Raw genomic sequence first — 24,990 nt, forward strand, 5'->3', positions numbered from 1 at the left:
GTCCAACTCTGTGCGACCCCATAGACGGCAGCCCACCAGGCTCCCCCATCCCTGGGATTCTCCAGGCAAGAATTCTGGAGTGGGTTGCCATTTCCTCCTCCATGCATGAAAGTGAAGTCGCTCAGTCGTGTCCGACTCTGTGCGACCCCATGGACTGCAGCCCACCAGGCTCCTCCGTCCATGGGATTTTCCAGGCAAGAGTACTGGAGTGGGGTGCCATTGCCTTCTGCGAATATACACACTAGCATATGTAAAGTGGATGCCAGTGGGAATGTGCTCTATGACTCGGGGAGCTCAAGCCCGAGCTCTGCGACCACCTAGAGGGGTGGGAGTGGGGATCAAGAGCGAGGGGACATATGTATACCTGTGGCTGATGCATGTTGATGTGTGGCAGAAACCAACACAATATTGGACATCAATTATCCTTCAACTAAAAATAAATAAGCCTAAAAAAAGACTTCATGTTGCGAGAAAAGCAAGTGGCTCTCATGAACCCAGGAAGAATTGGGCACCAGGGCTGTTTTGATCTGGATCGCCTTCAGTGTGTTTTTGTGCTTATTTTGAGGTTAAAAATTGAAGTCGGTGGATTTGTTGAATTATTGTCCTTCAGTGTTGTCCTCTGGGTCTCTTCACTCACACAGCCCTTTCTTCTTTTGACATGCTGGCTAATACTGTTCAGCTAAGGGTCAAGATAACGGCAAGACTAAAACACCTTTCATTGGAAGCCATCCGTAACACTCCTTGAAGACTGACTCTGCTGACAGAGCTCATCTTGTTGTGTTGTTGGTTCTGTCACTTGGGAATAGAACCAGCTCGAGTCCTTCTGCGATCAATGCGAAAACAAAGCAGGATGCAGGCAGTGGGGTGATTCCAGTAGCAGGGCCATGGCTATAACCCAGGCCACAGAGTTGATTCCAGAAAAGTTGTTAGGAAAGACAGGAGACAGGAAACAGGCCTGAAGGGGTTAAATCTACCAGGAAACTCTTGGTGTTAAGAAGCTAAGATGTTAAGAACTCCTCAGGGAGTTCTCTGGCAGTCCAGTGGTTAAGAACTCCCTGCTTCCAGAGCAGTGGACAAAGGTTCGAACCCTGGTTGAGGAACTAAGATCCCACATGCCACGCTGCCTGGCCAAGAAAAGAAGAAGAAGAAGAAGAAGCTGGGGCTGTTTAAAGCCCTGAGAAAGAGATTGACCTCAATTTGACTAGCTACAATGTGAGAGGGCTAACCAAGAATGAAAAACCATTTGTTTTCCAACTCGGCATCACCCATTCATCAATTTGTTTACCAGCATTTTCTCCGGCAGTCTCTAAAGAATATCTACCCTTTAAGCTGTAGCTGTGAAGCATAAAATTCTATGTATTTAGATCATTGTCAGTTCGCTGTGTAGGTTTGGATACAGTAAGGATATGTTTTATCATCAAACTAAAATATTTTTTAAAATTCTTGCATTGTTGTGAGCATCCTAAAGCTATATGATGTTGTATCAACTTTTTTTTTTTTCACTTACATCCTAATCACCTTGATCCATTTCCTGAATGAAAGTTAAGCAAGGCACAGGGGCAGAGGTGGAACACGTCTCTGAGAGATATGGTCCCAGGAGTGGGATCGGGGTCCTAGTGGTAAAGAATGTTAATCAGATGAGGTCTGGATCTTTTATCCCATAAGCGGTCTGGTGTCTTTGACTAGTGAAGACATGTATGTGTATGTGTACATATACATAATGTGTGCATGCTGAGCTGCTTCAGTTGTGTCTGACTCTTTGCGACCTTATGGAATGTAACCCAACAGGCTCCTCTGTCCATGGGATTCTGCAGGCATGAATACTGGAGTGGATTGCCATGCCCTCCTCCAGGGGATCTTCCCAACCTAGGAATCGAACCTTTATCTCTTATGTCTCATGCATTGGCAAGCAGGTTCTTTACCACAAAACTGAGGACTTTCGCTTTCACTTTTCATATAATATATATGTAAGCATGTTATATATAAGCATAATGTGTACTAATATATGTGTGTGTGTGTGTGTGTGTGTGTGTACAGTTGCTCATTCGAGTCCAGCTCTTTGAGACCCCATGGATTGTAGCCTGCTAGGCTCTTCTGTCCAAGGAATTCTCCAGGCAAGAATACTGGAGTGGCTTGCCATTTCCTTCTCCAGGGAATCTTCCCAACCTAGGGATTGAACTTGAGTCTCTTGCATCTCCTACACTGGCAGGCGAATTTTTTACCACTGTGTCACCTGGATATTGGTTAAATGTGATGTATAATTATATAACACATTTTGAGGCAGGAAGATAAAACCTGGGTAGTTAGATCCTAAACCCACTGAGATGTCCTGTTACTCTTTTCCTTTGCTGTGAAAATCTGGACCTGAAAGTGGAACAAATGAGGTATTTCTCAAACAGAGTTTACCAGACTGCCTACTCAAGGTCAAAACTCAAGTGTATAAACCCTCAGTAATCCATGTAGGGAAGACCTTGGGAGCATCAGCCTCACAGAGTTGCTCAGCGACCTGAAGGACATACGACTTCACACTTACACAGACAAAGAAGTGATAACAGTGCTGAGGCTGAAGATGGTTTCTTTTGAGGGATCTTAGTTCCTTGACCAAGGATTGAACCCGTTTTCCCATGCGTTGGGAGCACAAAGTCTTAACCACTGAACCAATGGGGAAGTCTTGCTGCTTCACTACTTAGTGGGCTTCCCGAATGACTCAGCTGATAAAGAATCTGCCTGCAGTGCAGGAGACCTGGGTTCGATATCTGGGTTGGGAAGATCCCCTGGAGAAGGGAACGGCCTGGAGACCAGTATTCTGGCCTGGAGAACTCCCTGGACTGTACAGTCGATGGGGTTGCAAAGAGTCAGACAGGACTGAGTGACTTTTACACTCACCCTCTACTTAGTACTATGAGAAGGTGGGCAGGGTCCTTATCTCCTCATACTTGAATCACTTCCATTTTCTCTCCATTCACATGGGGAGAGGGACACGGGACCTAAACATGTATATCACTGCATTCTGAGGGTCATGAAGTAAAATCATCATTGAAAACACTCTAAACTGCAAACCAAAGGATGATGATGATGGGGTGTGTGTGTGTGTGTGTGTGTGTGTGTGTGCGCGCGCACGCACAGCCATCTAAAATCCTTTGTGGGAACTTGCGTGGCAGTCCAGTGGTTAGGACTCTGCACTTCCATCGCAGGGGCATGGATTCAGTCCCTGGTTGTAGACCAAGGTCCTGCATGCCACATGGTGTGGCACACCCCCCAAAAGCAAAGTCCTTTGTAGGATAAGAAACATTATAAATAAACAAAACAATATATGATCTGTTGCAGGATGTATGTTGACCAGTTAAATAGGAGTTTGGAGACCTGTCCTACAAAGAAAAACAAAATCTAAGGCACTGAACATTTGTATTTGTAGCGGGGTAGACGAAGATGACTTATCTGGAAGTACCAGAAGGGAGTTGTGTATAAAAGACAGCGTCCGTCCAGGAAATGGGTGGATGTGCAGAGATGGCGATAAATAATGAGGAGTTCTTTGTACCATCTGTTGCAAGTGGTAGCAAGAAAATATCCTTTTACAAACCGTAACTATTTTAGATACAACCGGAGCTTGTCCTAGGCCTGGAACATACAGGAGCATCCCAACAGAAGATTGAGTGTTGGTGAGACAAGGATAGTTTTCTTTTATCTGTGCTGCACTCCGCACAGTGACTGATTGTGGTTTGGAAGTTACATGATTTATTTCATGTTACTTGTTACCCGTTTCCCTGCTGAGATCTTGAGTCACCACTGGGCACAGTGTTAAGTCAGCCGGCGGGTCTGCTACAGGGGAGCTCAGCGGAGTTGTGTGTGTCAAAATATTTGTGGGAATAGCACTCATCTTAAATATAGCCAGAAGCTAACCATCTCTTCCCTGAGAATTAAATAATTTTGGCAACAGTCTGTCTGTCTCGTGTCTGGGAGACATTCCATTTATGACCAAATGAAACATGAATAGACATTAATAGACCTTCCAAACGACCCTCTTTCCAATTTTAACAGTGTAAGCAAGATGAACTTGAAATTTTTCCACCGGCAAAGTCACTTCCCTTCCCAATAGCATCTTCATGTTTATAAGCCCAGTTTAGATTTTCTTTTAGCATATGTAATTTTTTAAAAAGCCAATAAAGCAGCAAGAGCGAAAGGGGAGATAGGAATACATTTCACAAGACCGTTGGCCTTAACCAGAGCACAAGAAAGTATTTCCTGTTGAGGTAATGCTGAGTGTTTATTAGCCTGTCTTTTCTTAATACTCACTAGAAATAAATTGCTTCCACTTTGCAAAGTGCCAGTCAGTGAAAGGAGCAGAGGGAATGAATAGCAGGATAGTGAACACACTGCTGGCAAGATCAGGTTCACAGAGGCTGTAGCATCCCAAGGTAGGCAGCCGAGAACCTGGCAAAATAATGAAACCAGACTGTGGGATGTTGGTGCTTGTGTTCCCCCCAGAATGCACCAAACTCTGCGGGACATTGTCCCGTAGGAGCCATTTTCTGGAGAACGTGCCCCACCCAGGTGAAGCCGAGTTCTCTGGCACCAGAATCCTGTGCAGGAAATTCTGCTGCCCGATCCCCCAGCCGACTCTGGGTTACTGCACTCCCTTTTCTCTTGGGTGAGCTGGGTGCTGAAGCCTTACTAGACAGCATTTCACTCATCCTGATTCACTACAGGATGGAGCCAGCTTTCCATCTCCTGACGATGGATGACTCCTCTAGTCCTGACAAAGCTGTGCCTGTCTTGCCCCAGCGGTGCCCAGAGGCATTTTGAAAGTGAGAGGAGATTGCTGTGAACTTCCAGGAAGGGAAGAGATCAGGACCATCTCTCACCTTGCACTCACTGACTCCCAAGGTAGCTGGGTCCGCAGAAGTCACCTGCCTCTAAAGCAGTGGACATGAGCCCCTGAGCTGAGCTTGGACCCTGCAGCCAATAGCAGTGACAGCTCATTGCTTTTGTGTCCTGAGGGCAGGGGCGTGGCAGAACCCAGACACTTCACCTGACAAGCAGTCCTGCCCTCAGAAAGAGCAGGACTTCCTTTGGTGGTCCAGTGGTTAAGACTTTGCCTTCCAGTCCTGGGGGTATGGGTTCTATCCCTGATTGGGGAGCTAAGATCCTGCACACCTCACCACCAAAAAAACTTGGAACATAAAACAGAAGGAATATTGTAACAAATTCAATACAGAGTTTTAAATGGTCCACATCAAAAAACATCTTAAGAATAAAGAGCAAGTCAGTTCTTACAAGGATGGTGCTGTTTAGGACATCTTATGCCCTAAAACAGGGGCTCCGGGGAGACAGTAGGGGTGGAACCACGTCTTCACCAGACCAGAGAGGCCAACCCCCCACCCCTTTTCCTGGAATGCACGCGTTTGATGGAGAGAACGAAACCTGCCAAATGTATACCAGATGCTTCAGGGGCCGAGACTGTGTGCTTTCCACACTCTGGTGAGAAATAACAAACTCTCGCCGATTAGATTAAAAATCAAAACAAGGCTTTCCACGTTCCGTCTCCTCTTCTCCAACCTCTTAGGTGGCCTCTGTTACAACCACTTCATCCAAATATTGTTTCGAATGAGACATCTTAGGAGGGAAGCGATGTCATGGGCGCTGCGTTCTCCCTCCTTTCATGACCACAGAGCTTTTTGATGGCAGTAAACAGTTTTCTTAGCAAGCTTGCAATGCTGACTGGATTTGAACTTCAGAGACGTCACGAAATTCTTTTGGTCAGCAAGACCAACCTCTGAAGGCCTTAAAATGTTTGAAAAATGCAGGGGCTGCCCAGAGCGTGGTTGTGGGGCGTGGCGTAAGGTCTCCGTGGCCTCCAGCCCAGCTTTTTGAGTTATTTGTCACTGGATTCCCACTTGAATAGCCTTCTGCTCCATTCAATCCCCGAGGGCTCAGGAAGCATGATGGTGATTAAACAGAGCCTACCTGGAAGCTAAGGAAATGCTTCTTCTGTCCTTTTGTCGGTAATGCGTTCATACCTGTCTCCTCTGAGAGCAGCACAAGCCCCTTCTTGCTGGGAACACAGACCTCCTAGCGCCTGTTCCCCTGGAGGAAAAGAGCTGTGTTGACAGCGGTCGCCCACAAGGGTCTCCGGAGACCGCCCTTGCCTCCTCCTCCCCTTGTTGAGGGTGGGGCAGAAGGGCTCCCGTTCCCTTTCTTGAATACCTTCTTTGCTCAGCCTTGGCTGGCCCTCTCTCGTGTTCCCTCTCATTTCAGGTGTGCCTTCTAGATTGCACTTGCTTGCCTGGTGCTGCCTCGGCCTGATTCTCAAAGTTCAGCTTGGTAAAACCAGCCTGGTTAATTAATAGACAGCCTCCTCTGTCACCTTCCGTGTTTACTCTGCGGTGTTATCAACCAGGGGAAAAGGCTCACGTTTCTTTCGGCTTCAGGGACATCAAAAGTCCAGAGGCTGAATGGACCTGGGGTACCTGGGTTTTCTTTGGAGCCCTCTGGTCCCCAGCAGAACACTGGTCTGAGAGTTGGGGGAAATGAGCATGTTGGGTTTTTTGATGATTTCATTTGTTGGTGGCTGGTGGTTTGCTTGTGTTAGTGACCCTTTTTACATCACTAAGATCCGTCTTGTATTAATAATATTTCCTTCACTATTACCCGGTTTACCTAGGCCTCCCCAAGTTCGTTTGTTGGTGTGTGTTTTCCGTGTAAGCAGTTGTCAGAGGTCTGAGTCACCCATGCGGTAGCCTGTGGTTGGATATGGGCTGAGGTTATTCAGTGACTAATTGCCAAGGGGAGGAGAAATTGGCTTATCACGGGGAGGACGCCTTTTTATCCATGCCTGTAGCAGCTTTGCTCAGAAGACAGGGTAAAACAGAAGGGGCTTTCCTGAGCTGGGGAACATTTTAGGATCTGTGGTTTTTTGTGTGTGCGTGATTTCTTCTCTGAAGAGAACACTGTCTAAAATATCCAAGGGTGGAACTGAGGACTTAGATGAAACCAGCAAACAAAGGAGTCGCGTAAGTGGGAGCTCAGCCAATGTGCTTTTTCCCGGCGTTAGTTGTACAGGTGATTTCATTAAGAAAAAGTAAGTGGCTTTAATTCTTTGAGGATGAGAGAGGCTCTTAAGAGTCATTTTCAGTTTTGTCCGGTTACTTCATTGTATGGTCTGATTGAGTAGCGTGTTTACAAATTCTAGACTTGGAAGGGTGGGGTTTGAAATACAGTAAATGGTACATGATAGTCTCTTTCCTCAAAGAATATATGTATATACACATTTTTTTCAGTGCTCTACAATGAGACATAATTACATGACACAGTCTCCCAAATGATTTGAAATAAACATCTTTCATGCTGGATTTCTTTTTTCTAGAAGTAATTTTAAGTTTTTTATCCCCCTCTGTTATATTGCAGAAAGTTGTTAATGAGTAACATTTGATTTAACTTACAGTGTTTGGGGGGAAACGAAATACAGAAATGTTAGGATCCCTAACTCAGACTTAAGGCGATTCATTTGAAAGGACCCCACATTTGCTCTAGTCTTTGGGAAGGACAAGCCAGACAGAGGGTTGAGCTGTGTGCTGTGGGCGGGGCCAGCAGCTTCTCGGCTGGGGCCACGGTGCAGGAGCTCCGGAATCAAGTATGCTGTTTGTAAGATCTGGAAGGACTCAGCCCAGAGCTGGCTGTGGTTTGGGCAGTAATGGAAGGAGGCATGTGGTACCCAACAAAACAGATGAAGGATGGGGAACAGCCTCTTCATGCACAGCCAATATATCTTGTTATCGTTTAGTCTCTCTGTTGTGTCCGACACTTTGTAACCCCATGGATTTCCCCAGGTGAGAATACTAGAGTGGGTTGCCATTTCCTTCTCCAGGGGATCCTCCCGACCCAGGGATCGAACAAACCCGAGTCTCTTGGTTGGCAGGTGAATTCTTTACCACTGAGCCACCTGGGAAGCCCATGCCAATATATTAATATCTAGTACAAATAAATGAGCTTTTTCTTTGTCTGGGCCAAGGTGCAGGCAAATAAATATTTGTGTTGTGTCCTGGGAAGGTGTTAAAATCTTTATTTTTTTACTTAGGTTATCTCTCTCTTGCTATAAAATGGTATTTTTAAAGCTCACCTCAAGACATCAGTGTGGAAAGCTTCTGGGCTAAAAGCATCAATGATATAACATATTCAGATATTTTCAACTTTCTAAGAGAGATGAGATGATACAGAAGATTAGTGACTAGAGAAGATTAGTGAGGATCAGGGAGATTGGTGGGAGAGGAAAAGATTCAGGTATATTAAGGTGAATAGCAACTGTGTGCATAGGTGCGTATGTGTGTGTTTTATTTATTTTACCTTTAAAGTTTAAAATAATTATCTCCTAAAAGGTCTGACTTTGATTAACAGTACAGGAAAAACCAAGAGTGTGTTTAATGTCATTTCTTTACTCGTTAGCCAGAACACAGTTAAAATACAACACAGGGATTTCCCTGGCAGTTCAGTGGTTAAAACTCTGCACTTCCATTGCAAGGGGCATGGGTTGGATCCCTGGTCTGGGAGCTAGGATTCCACATGCTTGGTGGTATGGCCAAAAAACAGAAGAACACTCTGCAGGTACTTGATTCTAGGAAGGTACCCCCTTTAACATAAAGGGCTGGGGCTTTTTTTTAAACTGTGCATTATAGAATCTTACTCATCATCCTGGTTCAATCAGACAATGAGTATCTCCTATCTATAAAGCCCAGTTTTTATTGGAATAGCAAGTGGTCTCCTTGGGAGATCACACTGAAGACTCAAAGCAGATTCTTTCTTTTTATCTCCCCATACGTTCCACCCTGTCCTAAGGGTGAGTTGCGTTTAGTTAATCTGTATCCATTAGTGTGTGAACCCAAGTTATCTAATTTTAAGGGTTTATTCAAGTGGTAGATTTAAAACGTTTTCCCACTAAGTGATGGGAAGATCATCATGTCCTTCTCTTCTTGGGCTCCAAATAGAGCCAAGGATGAAATTATCTCAAGGTGCTTCTCAAAACTCAGTCTTGGCAAGTCAGTCATGGGTTGGCAAGCAACATAAGACTTTTGCCAAAGGCTTCCAACCTCTATGTCACCCATATTGATGGAGACATTTAACCTTATATCACCTGTTCTGGCATAACAAAACGCTTGTGTTCACCTCCACTGTGGGTAACTCAGGTGGACAGTGACTCTGATGCAGTGACCCAGTTGGATGATGGCAAGATTATTTTGAGGTAGACAAGGCAGGGCTGACATAACAGCATTACCATCAGGTACATGATACTGATTGCTTATGGCTATGATTCATCCTCATTGGCCAAAGTCCCATTCTGGCTGGTTGGTACCCATGTAGTACTGGCTAGCAGATGTTAAATATTTTGACTATTACCTGTGTTCCCTGTATGAATGTACAGCACATCTGAATTGTTGTTTATTAACTGTTGCATTTCTTTCTGAATTCATCTGCATGTGACATCCAGAAAGTCTAATGAGATTCTTCTAATGATTTTTTTTGCATGTGTTTAATTTTAAACTTTACATAATTTCATTTCACTTAGTTATATAATGTGCCTCCTAGCGATTTCTTTTCACATCACCAAACATGTTTTTAAAACACCCATGCAGGCACCTCTGTTGTTCTCAAAGAAATTTACTCAACTTCTTATTAATTAAAATTAACTTTAACGACTTCCCTGGTGGGCCAGTGGTTAAGACTTCATGCTTCTACTGCAGGAGGTACAGGTTCGATCCCTGGTCGGAGAACTAACATCCGCATGCTCCACAGAATGAGCAAAAAAAAAAAAAAATTAACTTTACATTTTTATTTCATTAATACTCTTTATTCTTCTGGACAGTTCTGTACTCCTAGGAATACTGATGCCTGTTTTTACTCTCTTACCAGAAAAGGGGGGAGGGTTTTTCTATGTGTCAGTTGGGGTCAGGATTCCCCAAATGAAGATGAAGCCAGATGAGGAGGAAAAAGAGAACAGGGAGTCGTGACTCACCCTGTTAGGATTATTATTCTTCCTAAGTGGGTTTCCCTGGTGGCTCAGACGGTAAATAATCTGCTTGCAGTGCAGGAGACCAGGGTTCCATCTCTGGAAAGGAAATGGCAATCCACTCCAGTATTCTTGCCTGGAGAATTCCGTGGACAGAGGAGCCTGGCAGGATATAGTCTATGGGATCGCAAAGAGTCAACACGACTGACCGTCTAACACTTTGACTAAGTGGGTTCTAGACATTTGAAACCCTCGTCTTTTGGGGGGATTAATAACAATAATGACAGTAGGACCTACTGTGTGTTGCACCTGATTAGCCTTGAGCGCCATGTGGTTCTTTGTGTACAGTGGCATGTTTGAATTTATCTTTGTGTTTATTGGGAGTGATTATTGCATTATGTGGTCTGATTGGGTGGGGAATTTGACCAAATGTGCACTGCTGGCTGAGCCAGACACTCTTGTATTTTATCACCTATAAAGCCCTACCTTGCTTACCACTGAGCTGGATCCTTCTTTTCACTGAGCCTTGCATTGAGGAAGACAGGGTGGGAGAGGTATTTATAGAGGATCCACGTTGATCTGCTGCAAGACAGAGGTTATATGGTTTCTCCAGCTATTCTGGAGTGGGAATTGGGTATGTTACCATACAATGACCTTGGGAATGCCCTCCTGGTCTAAGATCCTGAGCCCCTGAGTCTTGAGGGTGTGTGGGCTGGAGCATCTTGACTTCAGCCTAGGTGTGACTCCCCAAGGTCTAGGAAAGGGTCCCGGGGGTGAGGACAGCTTGAGGATATCCCACGTCTGGTTTAGAGGCGGAGAACAGACTAGCGTATTATGTGTGTGTATGTGTGATGGGGAAGCAGGGGTAGTGGAGATAAAATCATAATTTCAAGTAAGGAGCCTGCATACATTGAGAAGGATACCCTTAGGGAGCTGAGGAGCCAATTCAATAATGCTTAAGTAATGTACCATCAATGACTTCCCTGGTGGCTCCACGCTAAAGAATCTGCCTGCTGAGCAGGAGATACAGGTTTGATCCCTGGGTCTGGAAGATCCCCTGGGGAAGGAAATGGCCACCCACTCCAGTATACGTGCCTGGAGAATCCCATGGACAGAGGAGCCTGGCGGGCTACACAGTCCATGGGGTCACAAAAGATTCAGACACAATTGGGCACGCAGGCAGGAATGTACCCTCAAAGGATACCTTTTGGTTGCTACATATTTGCATTTTGCTTGCATTTTTGCTTGATCGTTTCCATTATGAAATCCACCATAATGTGCCGAAGTCCCCGGGTCAGAGATTCTGCATTGCTGGGTCCTGCCAGTGACAAGATAAGGAGGGAAGCTGTGGGAAACCAGCTGGTTCATCCCCTGCATCCTCATTACCCGATGCAGGCAAGAGTATGTCCTCTCCAGGGTAGGAAGTTTCGGGCTTGATTAGAACTGTGTCTTGGAATTAGGCTTGATTCTTAGCAAGTGCATGGTAAATACTGTTGGACTAAGTGAATGAATTGATAAGATATGAATTCTGTATGTATTCAGGGCCTTGGGTTCTGTTTCCTTTTCAGTCTTCTCCTTGTTGCCTCTTCTGTTTCTTCTCTCTTCCCCCATCACCCACACAATGGGTCTCTTAGCTGCTCGTCTTGACTGCTGTCCATTTGAGCCCACGTCCTCACCCCTTATGCCCCTACCTTGCCCACCCCAATCATTTATACCCTCCTTGTCTTTCACACCTCTGAGAAGATCGAATGGAAATGTGGCTTCTATGACATCACAGAACTTGAAGACAGGGCTTGAGAGGTGCCACTGGCTTCTGTCCCCTCCCTTTGCAGCCATTTGGAGAATCTCAGTGAGCATGACCCTGGTGGGTTTTAATCAAAACAAAAATATCACATCTTCACATCCTAAATTCATTTGTGTTTTTGATTCTGCCCCTAACTAAATACAGTAGTATAGTTGCAAATTATAATAGTTTCCTCTTTTGCCATTAACTTGAATTTTTTTATTGAGATTTAATTGACATATACCATTATATTAGTTTCAGAGGTATAACATAATGCTTCAATATATGCGTCTGTTGCAAAATAATCACGACACTAAGTCTAGTTGACATCCATTACTAAACATAGTTTCCATTTTGTTCTTGTGATGAGAACTTTTAAAACCTACTCCCTTAGCAACTTTCAAATACAATACAGCATTATTAACTATAGTTACCTTGCTGTGTATTACACCCCCAGGACTTAGATGTATTTTGTAACTATAAATTTGCATCTTTTGACCATCTTCACCCAGTTCACACCCCCCAGCCCCCACCTCCTGCCTGTGGCAACCACCAATCTGTTCTCTGTGTCTATGAGAACAACCTTTTTCTTTTTATTTATGTATTCATTTGTTTTTATTGGAGGATAATTGCTTTACAGTGTTGTGTTTCTGCTGTACAGCAACCTGAAACAGCTATATGTATACACATATCCTCTCCCTCTTGAGCTTCCCTATCCCCACCGCATCCCACCCCACCCCCCCGCCCGCTCCTCAGATTATCACAAAGCACCACTGAGCTCCCTGTGCTATACGGCAGCTTCCTACTAGCTATCTGTTTTACACATGTGCTTAGGTACTCGGTCATGTCCGACTCTTTGAGACCCCATGGACCCACCAGGCTCCTCGGTCCATGGTATTCTCCAGGCAAGAATACTGGAGTGGGAAGCCATTCCCTTCTCCAGGAGATCTTCCCGGCCGAAGGGAAGATCCTGGGTCTCCTGCATTGCAGGCAAATTCTTTACTGCTGAGCCACAAAGGAAGCCCATTTTACACCGTTACACATGGTAGTATATGTATATGTCAATGGTACTCCCTCAATTTGCCCCACCTACCTCCTCCCCCGACCCTGCCCTATGTCCATAAGTCCATTGTCTATGTCTGTGTTTTTATTCCTGCCCTGCAAATAGGTTCATCAGTAGTGTTTATTCTTTACTTACTGTTTCTTATGGAGGAGAGCTAGTGGGAGACCCTATGGGATTCCTCACTCTCCTGAACTGGGTAGTAATGAAACAGCCCAGAAACCTCTGCTTCCTGGGGCTTATGATGACCTGTCCCAACACGCTCCTCCTCATCATATGGCAGCTCCAGAGGATGTACTGTTAGAGTTCTTCCTCCTCCACCATACCTGGGCTTCCCTGCCCCCTTCTCTTTTTGCCATCCCTACTATAATTTGCCTCCAATGGCACTCATCTCCTGGATCATTATTCCTCCAGACCTCTCAGAGCTGACTTCTCATGGTAAAGCACCAGGAATTGGTTAACCTTCCCTCCCAGTCTTTCCCATGCCTCTCCTCTCTCCCTGGCCACGTCGATACATTGTATCAGCTCAGAAAGATGAGAAGGATGCTTGCTATCTATTTTCCAGGGCTAAGGCTAGAAAAATGTGCCCAAGATGATCTTAGAAAACATTGTAGCACTTTGGATACATTAAAGCCACATCTATTTCTTAAAAGCTGACCTCAATTTTTAAACCATTGTTACCATTTTTTTTCTCAAACTCCATAGCATTGAGTTCTATAGCAGATATTCATTTCCTGCAGTTGCTGTGAGAAATTACCACAAACTTAGTGGCTTGAAACACCACAAATTTGTTATTTTCCACTTGTGGAGAGCAGAAGTCCAGACTGGTTTCACTGGCCAATATTAAGGGGTTGGCTCTGCCACATTCTCTCTGAAGACCCTAAAGAATCTTATTCTTTGCCTTTTCCAGCTTCTGGGAGCTGCCTTATTCCTTGGCTTATGGCTCTCTCCTCCATCTCCAAAGTCAGTAATGTAGAATGTTTTGTATTCTGTTGGGTTGGCCAAAAAATTCACTCAGGTTTCCCCCTAAAATCTTATGGCAAAACCTGAGCGTACATTTTGGCCAGCCCAGAATTACAAGTTAATCTCTAAAGGGATGTTGCCTATAAGCTTAAATTATACATAATAGCCTATCTCTGGGAACCCTGCCTCTAAGGTGATGAGCGTTAATACCTTCGTATTTATGTGATCAGGTCCACCACCTGTGAAGGACCGCAGGGAGGGCAGGAGTAACACATCCCTTCCGGAGGCTGACCGGAAACAGGAAACCTTTGACTTTACTCCCGCCCCTTTTAGTATTAAAGCAGCCCCAATTCTAACGGAGACAAGATGGCTCTTAGTGAGTAGGAGTCTTATCTTCTTCTCGGTTTGCCAGCTTTCGGAATGAAGTGACTATTCCTTGCTCCAACAACTCGTCTCTCAAGTTCCTGGCCTGTTGTGTGTCGAGCAGTGTGAGCTTGGACTCAGTAACAAATTTGGGGGAGTCACCTAGGAGCCTTGCTGCTCATGGCTATCTGGCAGGGATTGGGGCATTTTTGAGTATAAGATCCTAGCAGCTGCCAGGACCACTTGTCCTGAGGACGTGTCCTTCAGAGTTCCCCGAAGTGGCACTGGCTGCCTCAGTGCTTGGCAATTGGAACAAGGAATTGACATCTGAGAGCCGGCAGGCTCCATACAGTACGGTAAGTCACTCCAGTGTGTACAACTAAAAACTTTATTTCTTCTCTGGGGCTTTTTTTTCCCCCCACAATAAGCCAAATTTGTTTTGTGTTTGAATGGGGTACCCTGTTAGAGACAGGAAAGAGTTACTGGACTTCTACCCATTTCCTGAACCAGTTCATTTGTTTCTTTGCATGCATGCTAAGTCGCTTCATTCATGTCCGACTTTGCAACCCTACGAACTGTAGCCCTCCAGCCTCCTCTGCCCATGGGATTCTCCAGGCAAGAATACTGGAGTGGGTTGCCATGCCGTCCTCCAGGGGAATCTTCCTGACCCAGGGGCTGAACCCTCGTCTCTTAGGTCTCCTGCGCTGGCAGGCGGATTCTTTAACCACTAGCCCCACCTGGGTGGAATCTCCCGTTTGTGTGTGCTGTTTGTGTTCTGCTGGTCTTGAATTTGTAACTTTAAAAATGGGGAATATTTCAACTGTCCCTATAGATAGTTCTCTGAGGTGTATTTTGGATAAGGGATCTGCTTATAGCTATGAACCCATGGGTGAAAGGGACATTATATTTTATTGCAGGGGCCCCCAACCCTTTTTGGCCCCAGGAACCAGTTTTGTGGAAGACAGTTTTTCCGTGGATGGGGGTGGAATGGTTTCAGGGTGATTCAAGTTCTTCACATTTATTGCGCACTCTGCCGCCACTGATCTGACAGGAGGTACGGGTCCACGGCCCGGAGGTTGGGGGCCCCTGTTTTATTGTAGCAGTGTGTTGCCACTGTACCTGTTAGGATCTCCACGGTGGTTAGGCAAGGCTATCTTGGGACCCTGTGCACCCTGTACTGATATCTTTGTTGTGTTAATTACGTCGTTTATCGTCTCTTGTGTCTTTGGAGTATGTAAGATCCCAAGACCAAACTTCAGGGTTTATTTAGGATTTTGTGCGATCTCTGAGTTTTTGGTTTCATTTTGTTTAGTACTGTTCCTCCACTTAAAGCCAGATCAGTTTTGTGATTTTTTAAAAATTAATTTTAATTTAGGATAATTACTTTACAGTACTGTGGTGGTTTTTGCCATACATCAAATGAATTGGCCATGGGTGTACATGTGTCCCCTCATTCTGAACACCCCCCCACCTCCCTCCCCACCCCATCCCTCTGGGTTGTCCCAGAGCACGGGCTTTGAATGCCCTGCTTCATGTGTGGAACTTGCACTGGTCACCTTGGCGTATGGTAATGTACATGTTTCACTGCTATTCTCTCCCATCGTCCCACCCTCACCTTCTCCCACGTAGTCCAAAAGTCTGTTCTTTACATTTGTGTCTCTTTTGTTGCCCTGCATATAGGATCATTGTTACTGTCTTTCTGAATTCCGTATGTATGCGTTAATACATTGTATTGGTGTTTCTCTTTCTGACGTCACTGTTTTAAAACTTGACTGATATCAAATGGAGGAAAGAAACAGGGAAGAAAAAACAAAACTGTCTGTTCTTGTCCAGGAGTGGGCATTCCGAAGGAGGAGAGAAACGTTTCACTTGATTCCTAACGTCACCAAAAGCTACAAATAGAAGTGTCTTTTCCATTAATATTAGTAAAAGCGTTCAGTCATCTAGACAGGCGACCTTGATTTGTCCTGTCTTCCAGAAACCCAATCTGAATCCAATCTCTTTTATAACTTACGGCTTTTACATTGTGGTAGCTGACTGATGACTAAAATTTTGGAATGGGAGCTCTGTCCCTGTGTATTTATACATGTGTTTGCACATAATATAGATGTGCAGCATTGCCATAATGGATTTGTAAAAGAGCTCTGTTTAATTGGCTTAAAGGAAATTAAGTGAGTTTCAATACTCAAACATAAAAGAATCTCACCAGAATGGGTTTCAGGTTCACGAGCTCTAGGAAATATTCAGTATTGAATTAATATCTGGTGTGAAAGTTAGCTTAAGCTTGTTGGCTTGATACAGATGTTTTTTGAGTCATCAACGTTAAATACAGGGACTTCCCTGGTGGTCCAGTGGTTAGGAATCCACCTTGCAATGCAGGGGATATAGGTTCCATCCCTGGTCCAGGAACTAGGATCCCAGGGAGCAACTGGGCACATGTGCAACGAAGACCCAACGCAGCCAAATAAACTAAATAATAACAAACAACATTATGTATAATAATTTTATTGTATCTAGGTTTACTGGAAATCAAATAAGGCCTTATTATTCCTGTTACAAAGTTTGTCAGCAAGAAAAATAATGTGATAAAGCTTTTAAGTAAATAAAATGTAAATGAAGTAAAGAGTTTGGGGTAAACTCTATGGGAATAATGTCTTGGGAATGTTTGTCTAGAATAGTCTCCCCAGATTTTCGTAACTTGAAACTAAGTCCTAAGACAAGATTGAACGTAATTTTAAAAATCTTAAAGTGGTACAAAACCTGGATTTGGTTCTCTAAGAGGACAAAGTTTTCTTAAAATACTGAACTGCTTTTAAGTGATCTGTATTTGCCACAGATCTTTTCTTATCACTGGTTAGAACTTTTTTTTATATTTCTGACTAATGTCTCAAAGATCAAGTTCTAAGTGGGGTTCATTTGACCTCTGGCTAACTCTGGGATTTTTCAGAGGGTCCCTGGAATGCTTTTAGTTGTTTCCTCTGCATCTCAGAGAAATATTAAACTGTGTATATACATGGTTGAGTCCCTTTGCTGTCCACCTGGAACTATCAGAACATTGTCAATTGGCTATACTCCAACATAAAATAAAAATTAATAATAAATCTGTATTACTAATCAGAAAAACTAATTGGGCTTATCTGGTGTGTTGAATTGCATGGGAGGCATTGTCAAATGAGTGATGGTAAAATTTCTTAGATTATATCATGGGTAAACATTATTAACATATATATTGTAGAAATTATATGGAACTCCTAAAATTCTGGTATACTCTGGTAAATGATGTCATCATTTTAGTAATTATCACAGCCACAGCAGTAATCGGTTTTCTAGTCAATTGCATTGTAATCCCAGTTGATTGATGCCAAAGCAAAAAGGCATCCTTTTAATGCTTAGATGATCAGTTGCTATCTGTGTGTGTTACAGTGCCTTCTGAATGACTCTAAAGCTATTTCGTGAAGAAGTAGGCAAGACTGATGAAATCCTTTATGTGCAAGCATTTTTACTATTATCAGGGAAAAGAAAGGAATAAAAGAGAGGATATGTTGCTTCAACCTTAACTCCTCTAGCTGAGCTGGCTGTCCCAGCCACTCTGACCATTATGCCAATATATCCACCGCTTCCACCACCTTCTATTCCTATCCAGGCTCAGTTCCTGACGCGAGGACTGAGGACTTCTCCTCCTTATAAGCATCAATCAGAAAATGCTGGGTTGACATGTACTACTATCTATAAAATAGATAGCTAGTGGAAAGCTGCTGTATAGCACAGGGAGCTCAGCTGGGTGCTTTGTGATGACCTAGTGGGGTGTGGTGGAGTGGGAAGGAGGCTCAGAAGAGAGGTGATATATGTATACAATAAAGCTGATCCACATTGTTGTACTGTATAAGCTAACACAACATTGTAAAGCAACTATACTCCAATTTAAAAATAAATACATTAAAAAATGTTTTAAAATAAAGTGTTCAGGGAGCAAGAACAAAAGATGCAAATCAAAATTCCCTTTTTTTTTTTTTTGGCATTGGATTCCTGGAAGGTAACTCAGAGAAGTAAGCCACTATTGAGGAAGAAACAATGCACTTACTGTAAGGAGAAGGAACATTGGAAAATGGATTGCCCTCGGCTGAAACAGAAGAAGAAGAAAAGGGGAGCTCCTATGGTAGAAAGAGAGGAACACTGAATAAAGAGGCCCAGGGGCTCCCTTGGACTTACTGTGCCCAATTCCCCACAGGAGCCCAGGGTAAAATTGAACGTGTGGGATGAACTGATTGAAGGCAAAAGGAAAGGGGACAGCAGAGGATGAGATGTTTAGACAGCATCACAGACTCAATGGCCGTGAATTTAGGTGAGACAGTGGCGGACAGAGGAGCCTGGTGGGTTGCAGTGCATGGGGTCGCAAAGAGCCGGACATGACTTAGCTACTGAAAAACAACAAACTGATTTGACTTTCTGATAGACCTCACCCTGAAAAAAAATTTTTTTTTTATCAGAATAGCTTGACATCACCAGGCTTCTCTGGTGGCTCAGTGGTAAAGAACCTGTCTGCCAGTGCAGGAGATGCGGGTTCCATCTCTGAGTAAGGAAGACCCCCTGGAGAAGGAAATGACAACCCACTCCAGTATTCTTGCCTGGGAAATCCCATGAACAGAGGAGCCTGGCCGGCTACGGTCCATAGGATCACAAAACAGTGGGACAGGACTAAGCGACCAAAAAACAACAACAAAAGCTCGATATCAGGAGTCTCACCTAAACATGCTTTAAGCCTACAGATGGTGCTCGTGAAAACCCTGGAAAAGGAGACTGAGCTCTTTCCCCCAAGGTCTTAAAAATAACCCAGCGACTGCTGTCAGCGCTCCCCAGATGGGTACTCAATGCCAAAGAAGCTGCACCACCAGGGACTGAAATATACTCAATACCTATTTCTCAGATGCTTCAAACTGCAAGACATTTCAGATACCTGGACACTTTCTCAGTGTGGGTGGAAGCATATCCCTCCTGGACAGAAAATCTCTTGAGATGGTTAAAGCCATTCTTAGGGAAGTCATGCCCTGATTCAGCTTAAGGCATTAAAACAACATTCATCCTGGAGACCACAGTCAATAAGAAAAGAAGAAAATGAATCATACATTAAAAAGGAAAATTGCTAAAATGTCAGGAGATTAACTGAACTTGGGATAAGGCCTTGCCAGTTGCCCTGCTGCAGATCAGTAACTCCTGGAAGCAGGCTTAAATTGGCCCCTTTAAAATACGGTATGGTAGGTCATTCCAGCTGTCTGCCGTGGCAGGGGAGTCCTTAAAACACGTAGCAGTGGCCAATTACGTTAAAACTTTGGGCACTATACTAACCTCTGTTCATGAGGTTGCCTCCAACAGGCCTACCTATGCAACTGAAGTAAATGGTAATTCCCTTGTAGCTATGAAAGGGTCAGCCGATTTGTTTAATTTTATCCAAATAAATAGCATAGGAATTTAGTATATGTATTGAAAACTGGAACCAAAGCCCTAAGTTCAGTTACAAAGTAGACAGCATAATGCTCAGAGATTTCACTGGGTTCAAATAGCTGTCAAGGACTGACTAAGGAATATTCATCACCTGCGTTCAGCAGAAAGTAGCCAGCCAAAGTGGTCTTGGTCCCTTTTCCCAGAGGACTGTGAAACAGACAGTGATAGTGGGGAATGGTTCTTGGGAACAGAGAATGACCACAGAGAAGAAGAAATTAACACCTCCCCTCTGGAGGCAGACGGGGACCTGGAAGTGTTTGACTTTACTCCCACCCCTTTTACTGTAAAAACAAAACAAAACCAAACCTGAATTCTGACTCAGGCAAGATGGTTCTCTGGGGCATGAGTCCACCATCTTCTCAGTGTGTTGACTTTCTGAATAAAGTCTCTATTCGTTGCCCCAACAACTTGTCTTTTGATTATTGGCCTGTCATGCAGAGAGCAGTATGAGCTTGGACTCGGTGACAGCATCTTTCCATCTTGCTCTGTTATGCTTCAGCCATCACATCCCCTTCCATGACATTTGACCTTCCTGCCTATTTCACAGATAAGGACCCTTGTGATTTCATTGGGTCCACCTTGTGATTTCATTGGCTAATCTCTCCCTCTCAACATCCTTAATGGGGTATCTGTGAAGTCCTTTTTGCCATGTAAGGGAACACGGGTACAGGATCTAGGGACTGGGGGCACAGACATCTTACAGGAGCCACTCTTCAGCTGGTTTCATCGGGGAAGCCACACTCAGACGTCTCTAAAAATGAATATCAAAGTAGATGTTCTAATTTCTTGTTTTCTTTCCAGATGCAGAGAGAAATTGTTTATGCAAGAGGAGATGGCCCTGGTGCCTCTCGACCTGGACCCACAACTCTTCCACCCCACGCCATTCCAAACTCTCCGCCATCCACTCCCGTGCCCCATTCCATGCCTCCCTCTCCATCCAGAATTCCGTACGGAGGCACCCGCCCAATGGTGGTTCCTGGTAATGCCACCATCCCCAGGGACAGACTCTCCAGCCTGCCAGTCTCCAGATCCATCTCCCCCAGCCCCAGCGCCATCCTGGAAAGAAGAGACGTGAAGCCGGATGAAGACATGAGCGGCAAGAACCTCGCCATGTACCGGAATGAGGGTTTCTATGCCGACCCTTACCTTTATCACGAGGGGCGGATGAGCATAGCGTCTTCGCACAGCGGGCACCCACTGGATGTCCCCGATCACATCATCGCGTATCACCGCACCGCCATTCGGTCAGCCAGTGCTTACTGCAACCCATCTCTGCAAGCAGAAATGCACATGGAGCAGTCACTGTACAGACAGAAGCCAAGGAAATACCCAGAGAGCCACCTGCCCACTCTGGGCTCCAAGACGCCCCCGGCGTCTCCTCACCGAGTCGGCGACCTGAGGATGGTGGAGATGCACGGTCACCATAACGCCCACGGGCCCCCACACACGTTGCAGCCAGACCGGGCCTCGCCCAGCCGCCAGGGCTTCAAGAAGGAGCCTGGCACCTTGGTGTATATTGAGAAGCCACGGACCACTCCAGGATTATCCGGGATTGTGGACCTCGGCCCTCCTCTAGTTGAGAAGCAGGTGTTCGCTTATAGCACGGCTACCATACCCAAAGACCGGGAGACCAGGTACGGCGGTGAGGGTGGCGTGAGGGTGGTCCATGCCCACCTGCTGGGTGTTTTGGGCTGTGTTACAGGAGTCAGCAGGAGAGAGCAGCAGTTAGCTGAGTACCAGCCTTGAGCAGTGTGCCCTCTGGATTCTGTGTTGGGTGGAGGGGGTGCGGGCGTGGAGAAGTAGGATCATAGGTGGTTCTTGTCTGCAAGGAGTTTCTAAAGCTGTTGGTTGAGTGGTGTTGGCTGTGGGGCAGGCGGGCAGGCCACCCCAACAAGAGGGGTCAGAATGGGCCTCCCAAGTGTGGGTCTAACAGTGGCATCATTAGTATATATCTGAATCATTCAGAAGAAAATTGGTTAGCATATGAGAAGAAACCATTCAGACAAACTAGTCAAGAGCTGATCATTGTTGATCTCCCACTGAAAAGAAGGAGTGAGTGGTTCTAGTGTTCACTGTTTAAATTGGCAGTTTGTCTGTGTTTTTTTTTTTCTAAAAGTGAAATTTTGTTTTCTCATGTGGTTTGGGGAAATGAAAAGAATGTGTCACTATCTGTCATCCAGGGTGATAAAAACATAAATCTGCATAAAATTAGGATGGTGTCGAAGTAATACTCATTTGGGAGTGGTACTGAGATCAGCAAAGTTTTTTCTTGTAGATAAGATACACTGGATATTTAAATTTCTTTTTTAATTTACATGTTTTTGTAATTCACCTAGAACCTTCATACGACATCTTGAAAACCCTCAAATTTATAGTTATAGAAAAGCCAATTTTGACAGAGAATTTCTCTAGCCTGGCTTTGTTCACGGAAGGCAATAAATATATGAATTATAGTCATAAAAATCTAGTCAAAGAAATAGAGTTCAAAGATTAAGCATGCGACCTGTGGTCATACAGGAATTCAGAAGGGGAGTGAAAATTACAATTCAGACATTCAGCCACTCAGTACCCTATCGGAACCTGGCTTCCCTCCTCCTCACCAAAAATGATCATATCACTTACTATTGCATAACCTTGTAAAAGAGAAGGCCAAAATTGTGACTGGAATGCGAAATGTCTATCTTACTATCTTAATCACACAAATCAGAAAATTCTGTCCTCTTTGGCAGATTTTTATCCTGAAAGGGCCATCTCTCATCTGGTCACAAAAGAAAGATTCCGGGAAGATGGAAAGAGAATAAACATAAGTTTTGTGTTTCTTTTAAAGCTCTAACCTTCTCACACAACTGGAAAAAAATTAAAAAACAGCAACAGTGACTGACTTGATTATTCAGGACAAAGAAAAATTAAGAATCAGAAAAAGGTATCCAAAGTCCTTAGGAAGTTAAATTCTAAGAATCAAAGGAAACGACACCTCCTGTGACCATAGAAAGGTGAGGGGTGTGGGATACATACTGAGGCTCTTTGCACAGACCAGTGTCACAACGAGGGGACCCTGCCACGATGGGCCTTAAGGGAGCCTGCACCCTGTGCGTCTAAGAAAGGACAGTTCATCCCCCTTGGTGGGCGGTGAGGGGCTGGTTGGAAAGTGTGTGTCCCCCATAGGATGAGACTTGGAGTCATAAGAATTTCTTCCAGGAGACAAAACCTATCCATCTCCTGGGCTCGAATCCATCCTGCTCCCATCCCCCCAGCCCCCTGCTGACCCACCTTGAGGGTAGGAGAGGACCGTGAGCTTGATTCCACCGTGTATCTCATTAAGCCATCCACACTCTGCGGATTTCCAGGCACACTTTGGACAGTGATGGCGTCTGGCTTCCCGCTCAGCTCCTAGTGCATTGTCACAAATGCAGTCGCCACGTGTATATAACTGGCATCATTCAACCCAGTTCCCAGGATTGGGTTAGGGGTGGGACCAAAATGAAGGCCCCTCCGCTATGTGGAATCGCCTCTCTGCTGCCCCCTGGTCAGTCTTGAAGAATTTTAGCCTTGAGTAGCATCAGTGCAGGGCGTCCCAGGTGGCGCTAGTGGTAAGGAACCTGCCTCCCAATGCGGGAGACATAAGAGACTTGGGTTCAGTCCCTGGGCCAAGAAGATCCCCTGGAGGAGGGCATGGCAACCACTGCAGTATTCTTGCCTGGAGAATCCCATGGACAGAGGAGCCTGGCAAGCTCCAGCCCACAGGGTCACAAAGAGTTGGACACGACTGAAGCGAGTTAGCACACACACAGCATCAGTATATTTTCAGGTCCTTTGTTTCCTCAGAGGTTTTTTTTCACTGAAGCTCAGAAAATGCTATGGATTTCTGTCTTACATATATGTGAGCAGCTACTTTTAGAAAAGCCAGATTCGCATTTTTCTAGAATAACAAGTATTAGAAAATTTGATTAGTTTTCTAAAATAAGATTAATGTTCACTTAAAATATACTGTCGTGGTCATTTCCATATTCTGACATATAGTTGTAGTTTTAGAATACAGTTTTACATTTTTCAATTTTTTTCATTCTTGTAAATGTGAAATAGCAGAGGAGGAATTTTATCTCACATTTTGCCTACGTGATCCCTCACCTGTTAATCAGCTTATCTCCAGTGGGTGGAACCGGAGGGTTGGCGTGCTTGTATATATGTGGGTAGGCTAGATTCCCTTCTCCTGTAGCCCTAGACACACACACACACACACACACACACACACCCACTCTCCTCTCTGTGCATTTAGAGTTGCTATTACTGAAACACCTAAACATCCCCACTAACTCAACCCAGGCACATGACAAAAAGTATGTAAAGAATGATTTCTTTGGTTAAAAAGAATTGAGTCTGGCTCAATTGCTGTTAGCACTCCCAACCCACCACCCCACTGTTAACTAGACAGGTCTCTTCTTCAACTGCAATTCTAAACTCTTTTGGGAAGCTTAAAGACTAAGCTGAAATGCAGTACTGCTGGGGGGTAATAGAATAGCGCTGATGGTAGCTATCATGTATTAAGAATCCTTTATTGGCCAAATGCGAGGTTAAGTAGTTTCCATACATCATATGATGTAATCATCATGATGACCCAGCAAGGGCCATACCATTGCCATCCCTGTTTTACAGATGTGGAAACTGAGCTCAGAGAGATTAAGAAACTTGCCCAAGGTCACAAAGCCAGTAAGTGGCATAGAATGTCCAGGTGCATCAAAGAATCCATACCTTTTACCACTGGGCAGTATTGTGCCTGGTAGGTGAAGAACTGTAAGCCCCACCTTCACCCAACAGAGAAGTGAATTCGGGACCATTTCAACCAGGACAAAATGCTAAGTAGCTGCTTTGAAAGGATATTTACAGTCATCAACATGGTAAAATTTGCATAATTATGCTGCTAAATATATACATGTCATTTAAAATAAAACTGCCCCAGCTAGTATATTAGCACAATTATGAAGCAACAGGGGAAGAAAGAAGAGAATATTCTTGGTAGATTTATTTTGACAAATGTGAGCACCATGTCAAAGAAAATTTTAAGAATGCCAGAAACAATTACCAAAGCATAAGATTATAGTCCATTGTCACACCTATACTGTGGTGCTATTTTAGATATATTTAATCTGTGCCAGTATTGGTAAAGCCCCTAAGAGTCTAACTTTTAGAGTTAGGGTCTTATTAAGTGCCAAACCAATTTCTGTTGCAATTTCATATTCAGTTCAGTTCAGTCGCTCAGTCGTGTCCGACTCTTTGTGACCCCATGAATCGCAGCACGCCAGGCCTCCCTGCCCATCACCAACGTGA

The 24,990-nt window shown here is 44.5% G+C and overlaps 1 protein-coding gene across 25 annotated transcripts in view; it reads left to right on the forward strand.

The window, feature by feature from the left end:
- Positions 1–24,990, forward strand: part of KIAA1217 (KIAA1217 ortholog) — a 348,846-nt gene that overhangs the window by 253,011 nt on the left and 70,845 nt on the right. For 23 of the 25 annotated variants that reach the window (XM_055543822.1, XM_055543798.1, XM_055543811.1 and 20 more), the window contains one exon: positions 20,467–21,299. In XM_055543822.1, coding sequence (XP_055399797.1) covers positions 20,467–21,299 — 833 coding nt within the window. Of the gene's footprint in view, positions 1–13,346; positions 14,523–18,369; positions 18,509–20,466; positions 21,300–24,990 lie in introns of those variants that run through there. The other 2 variants (XM_055543820.1, XM_055543821.1) reach the window with 2 other exon arrangements.

This window comes from Bubalus kerabau, chromosome 13, assembly GCF_029407905.1.
Source record: "Bubalus kerabau isolate K-KA32 ecotype Philippines breed swamp buffalo chromosome 13, PCC_UOA_SB_1v2, whole genome shotgun sequence".
Taxonomy (NCBI): domain Eukaryota; kingdom Metazoa; phylum Chordata; class Mammalia; order Artiodactyla; family Bovidae; genus Bubalus; species Bubalus kerabau.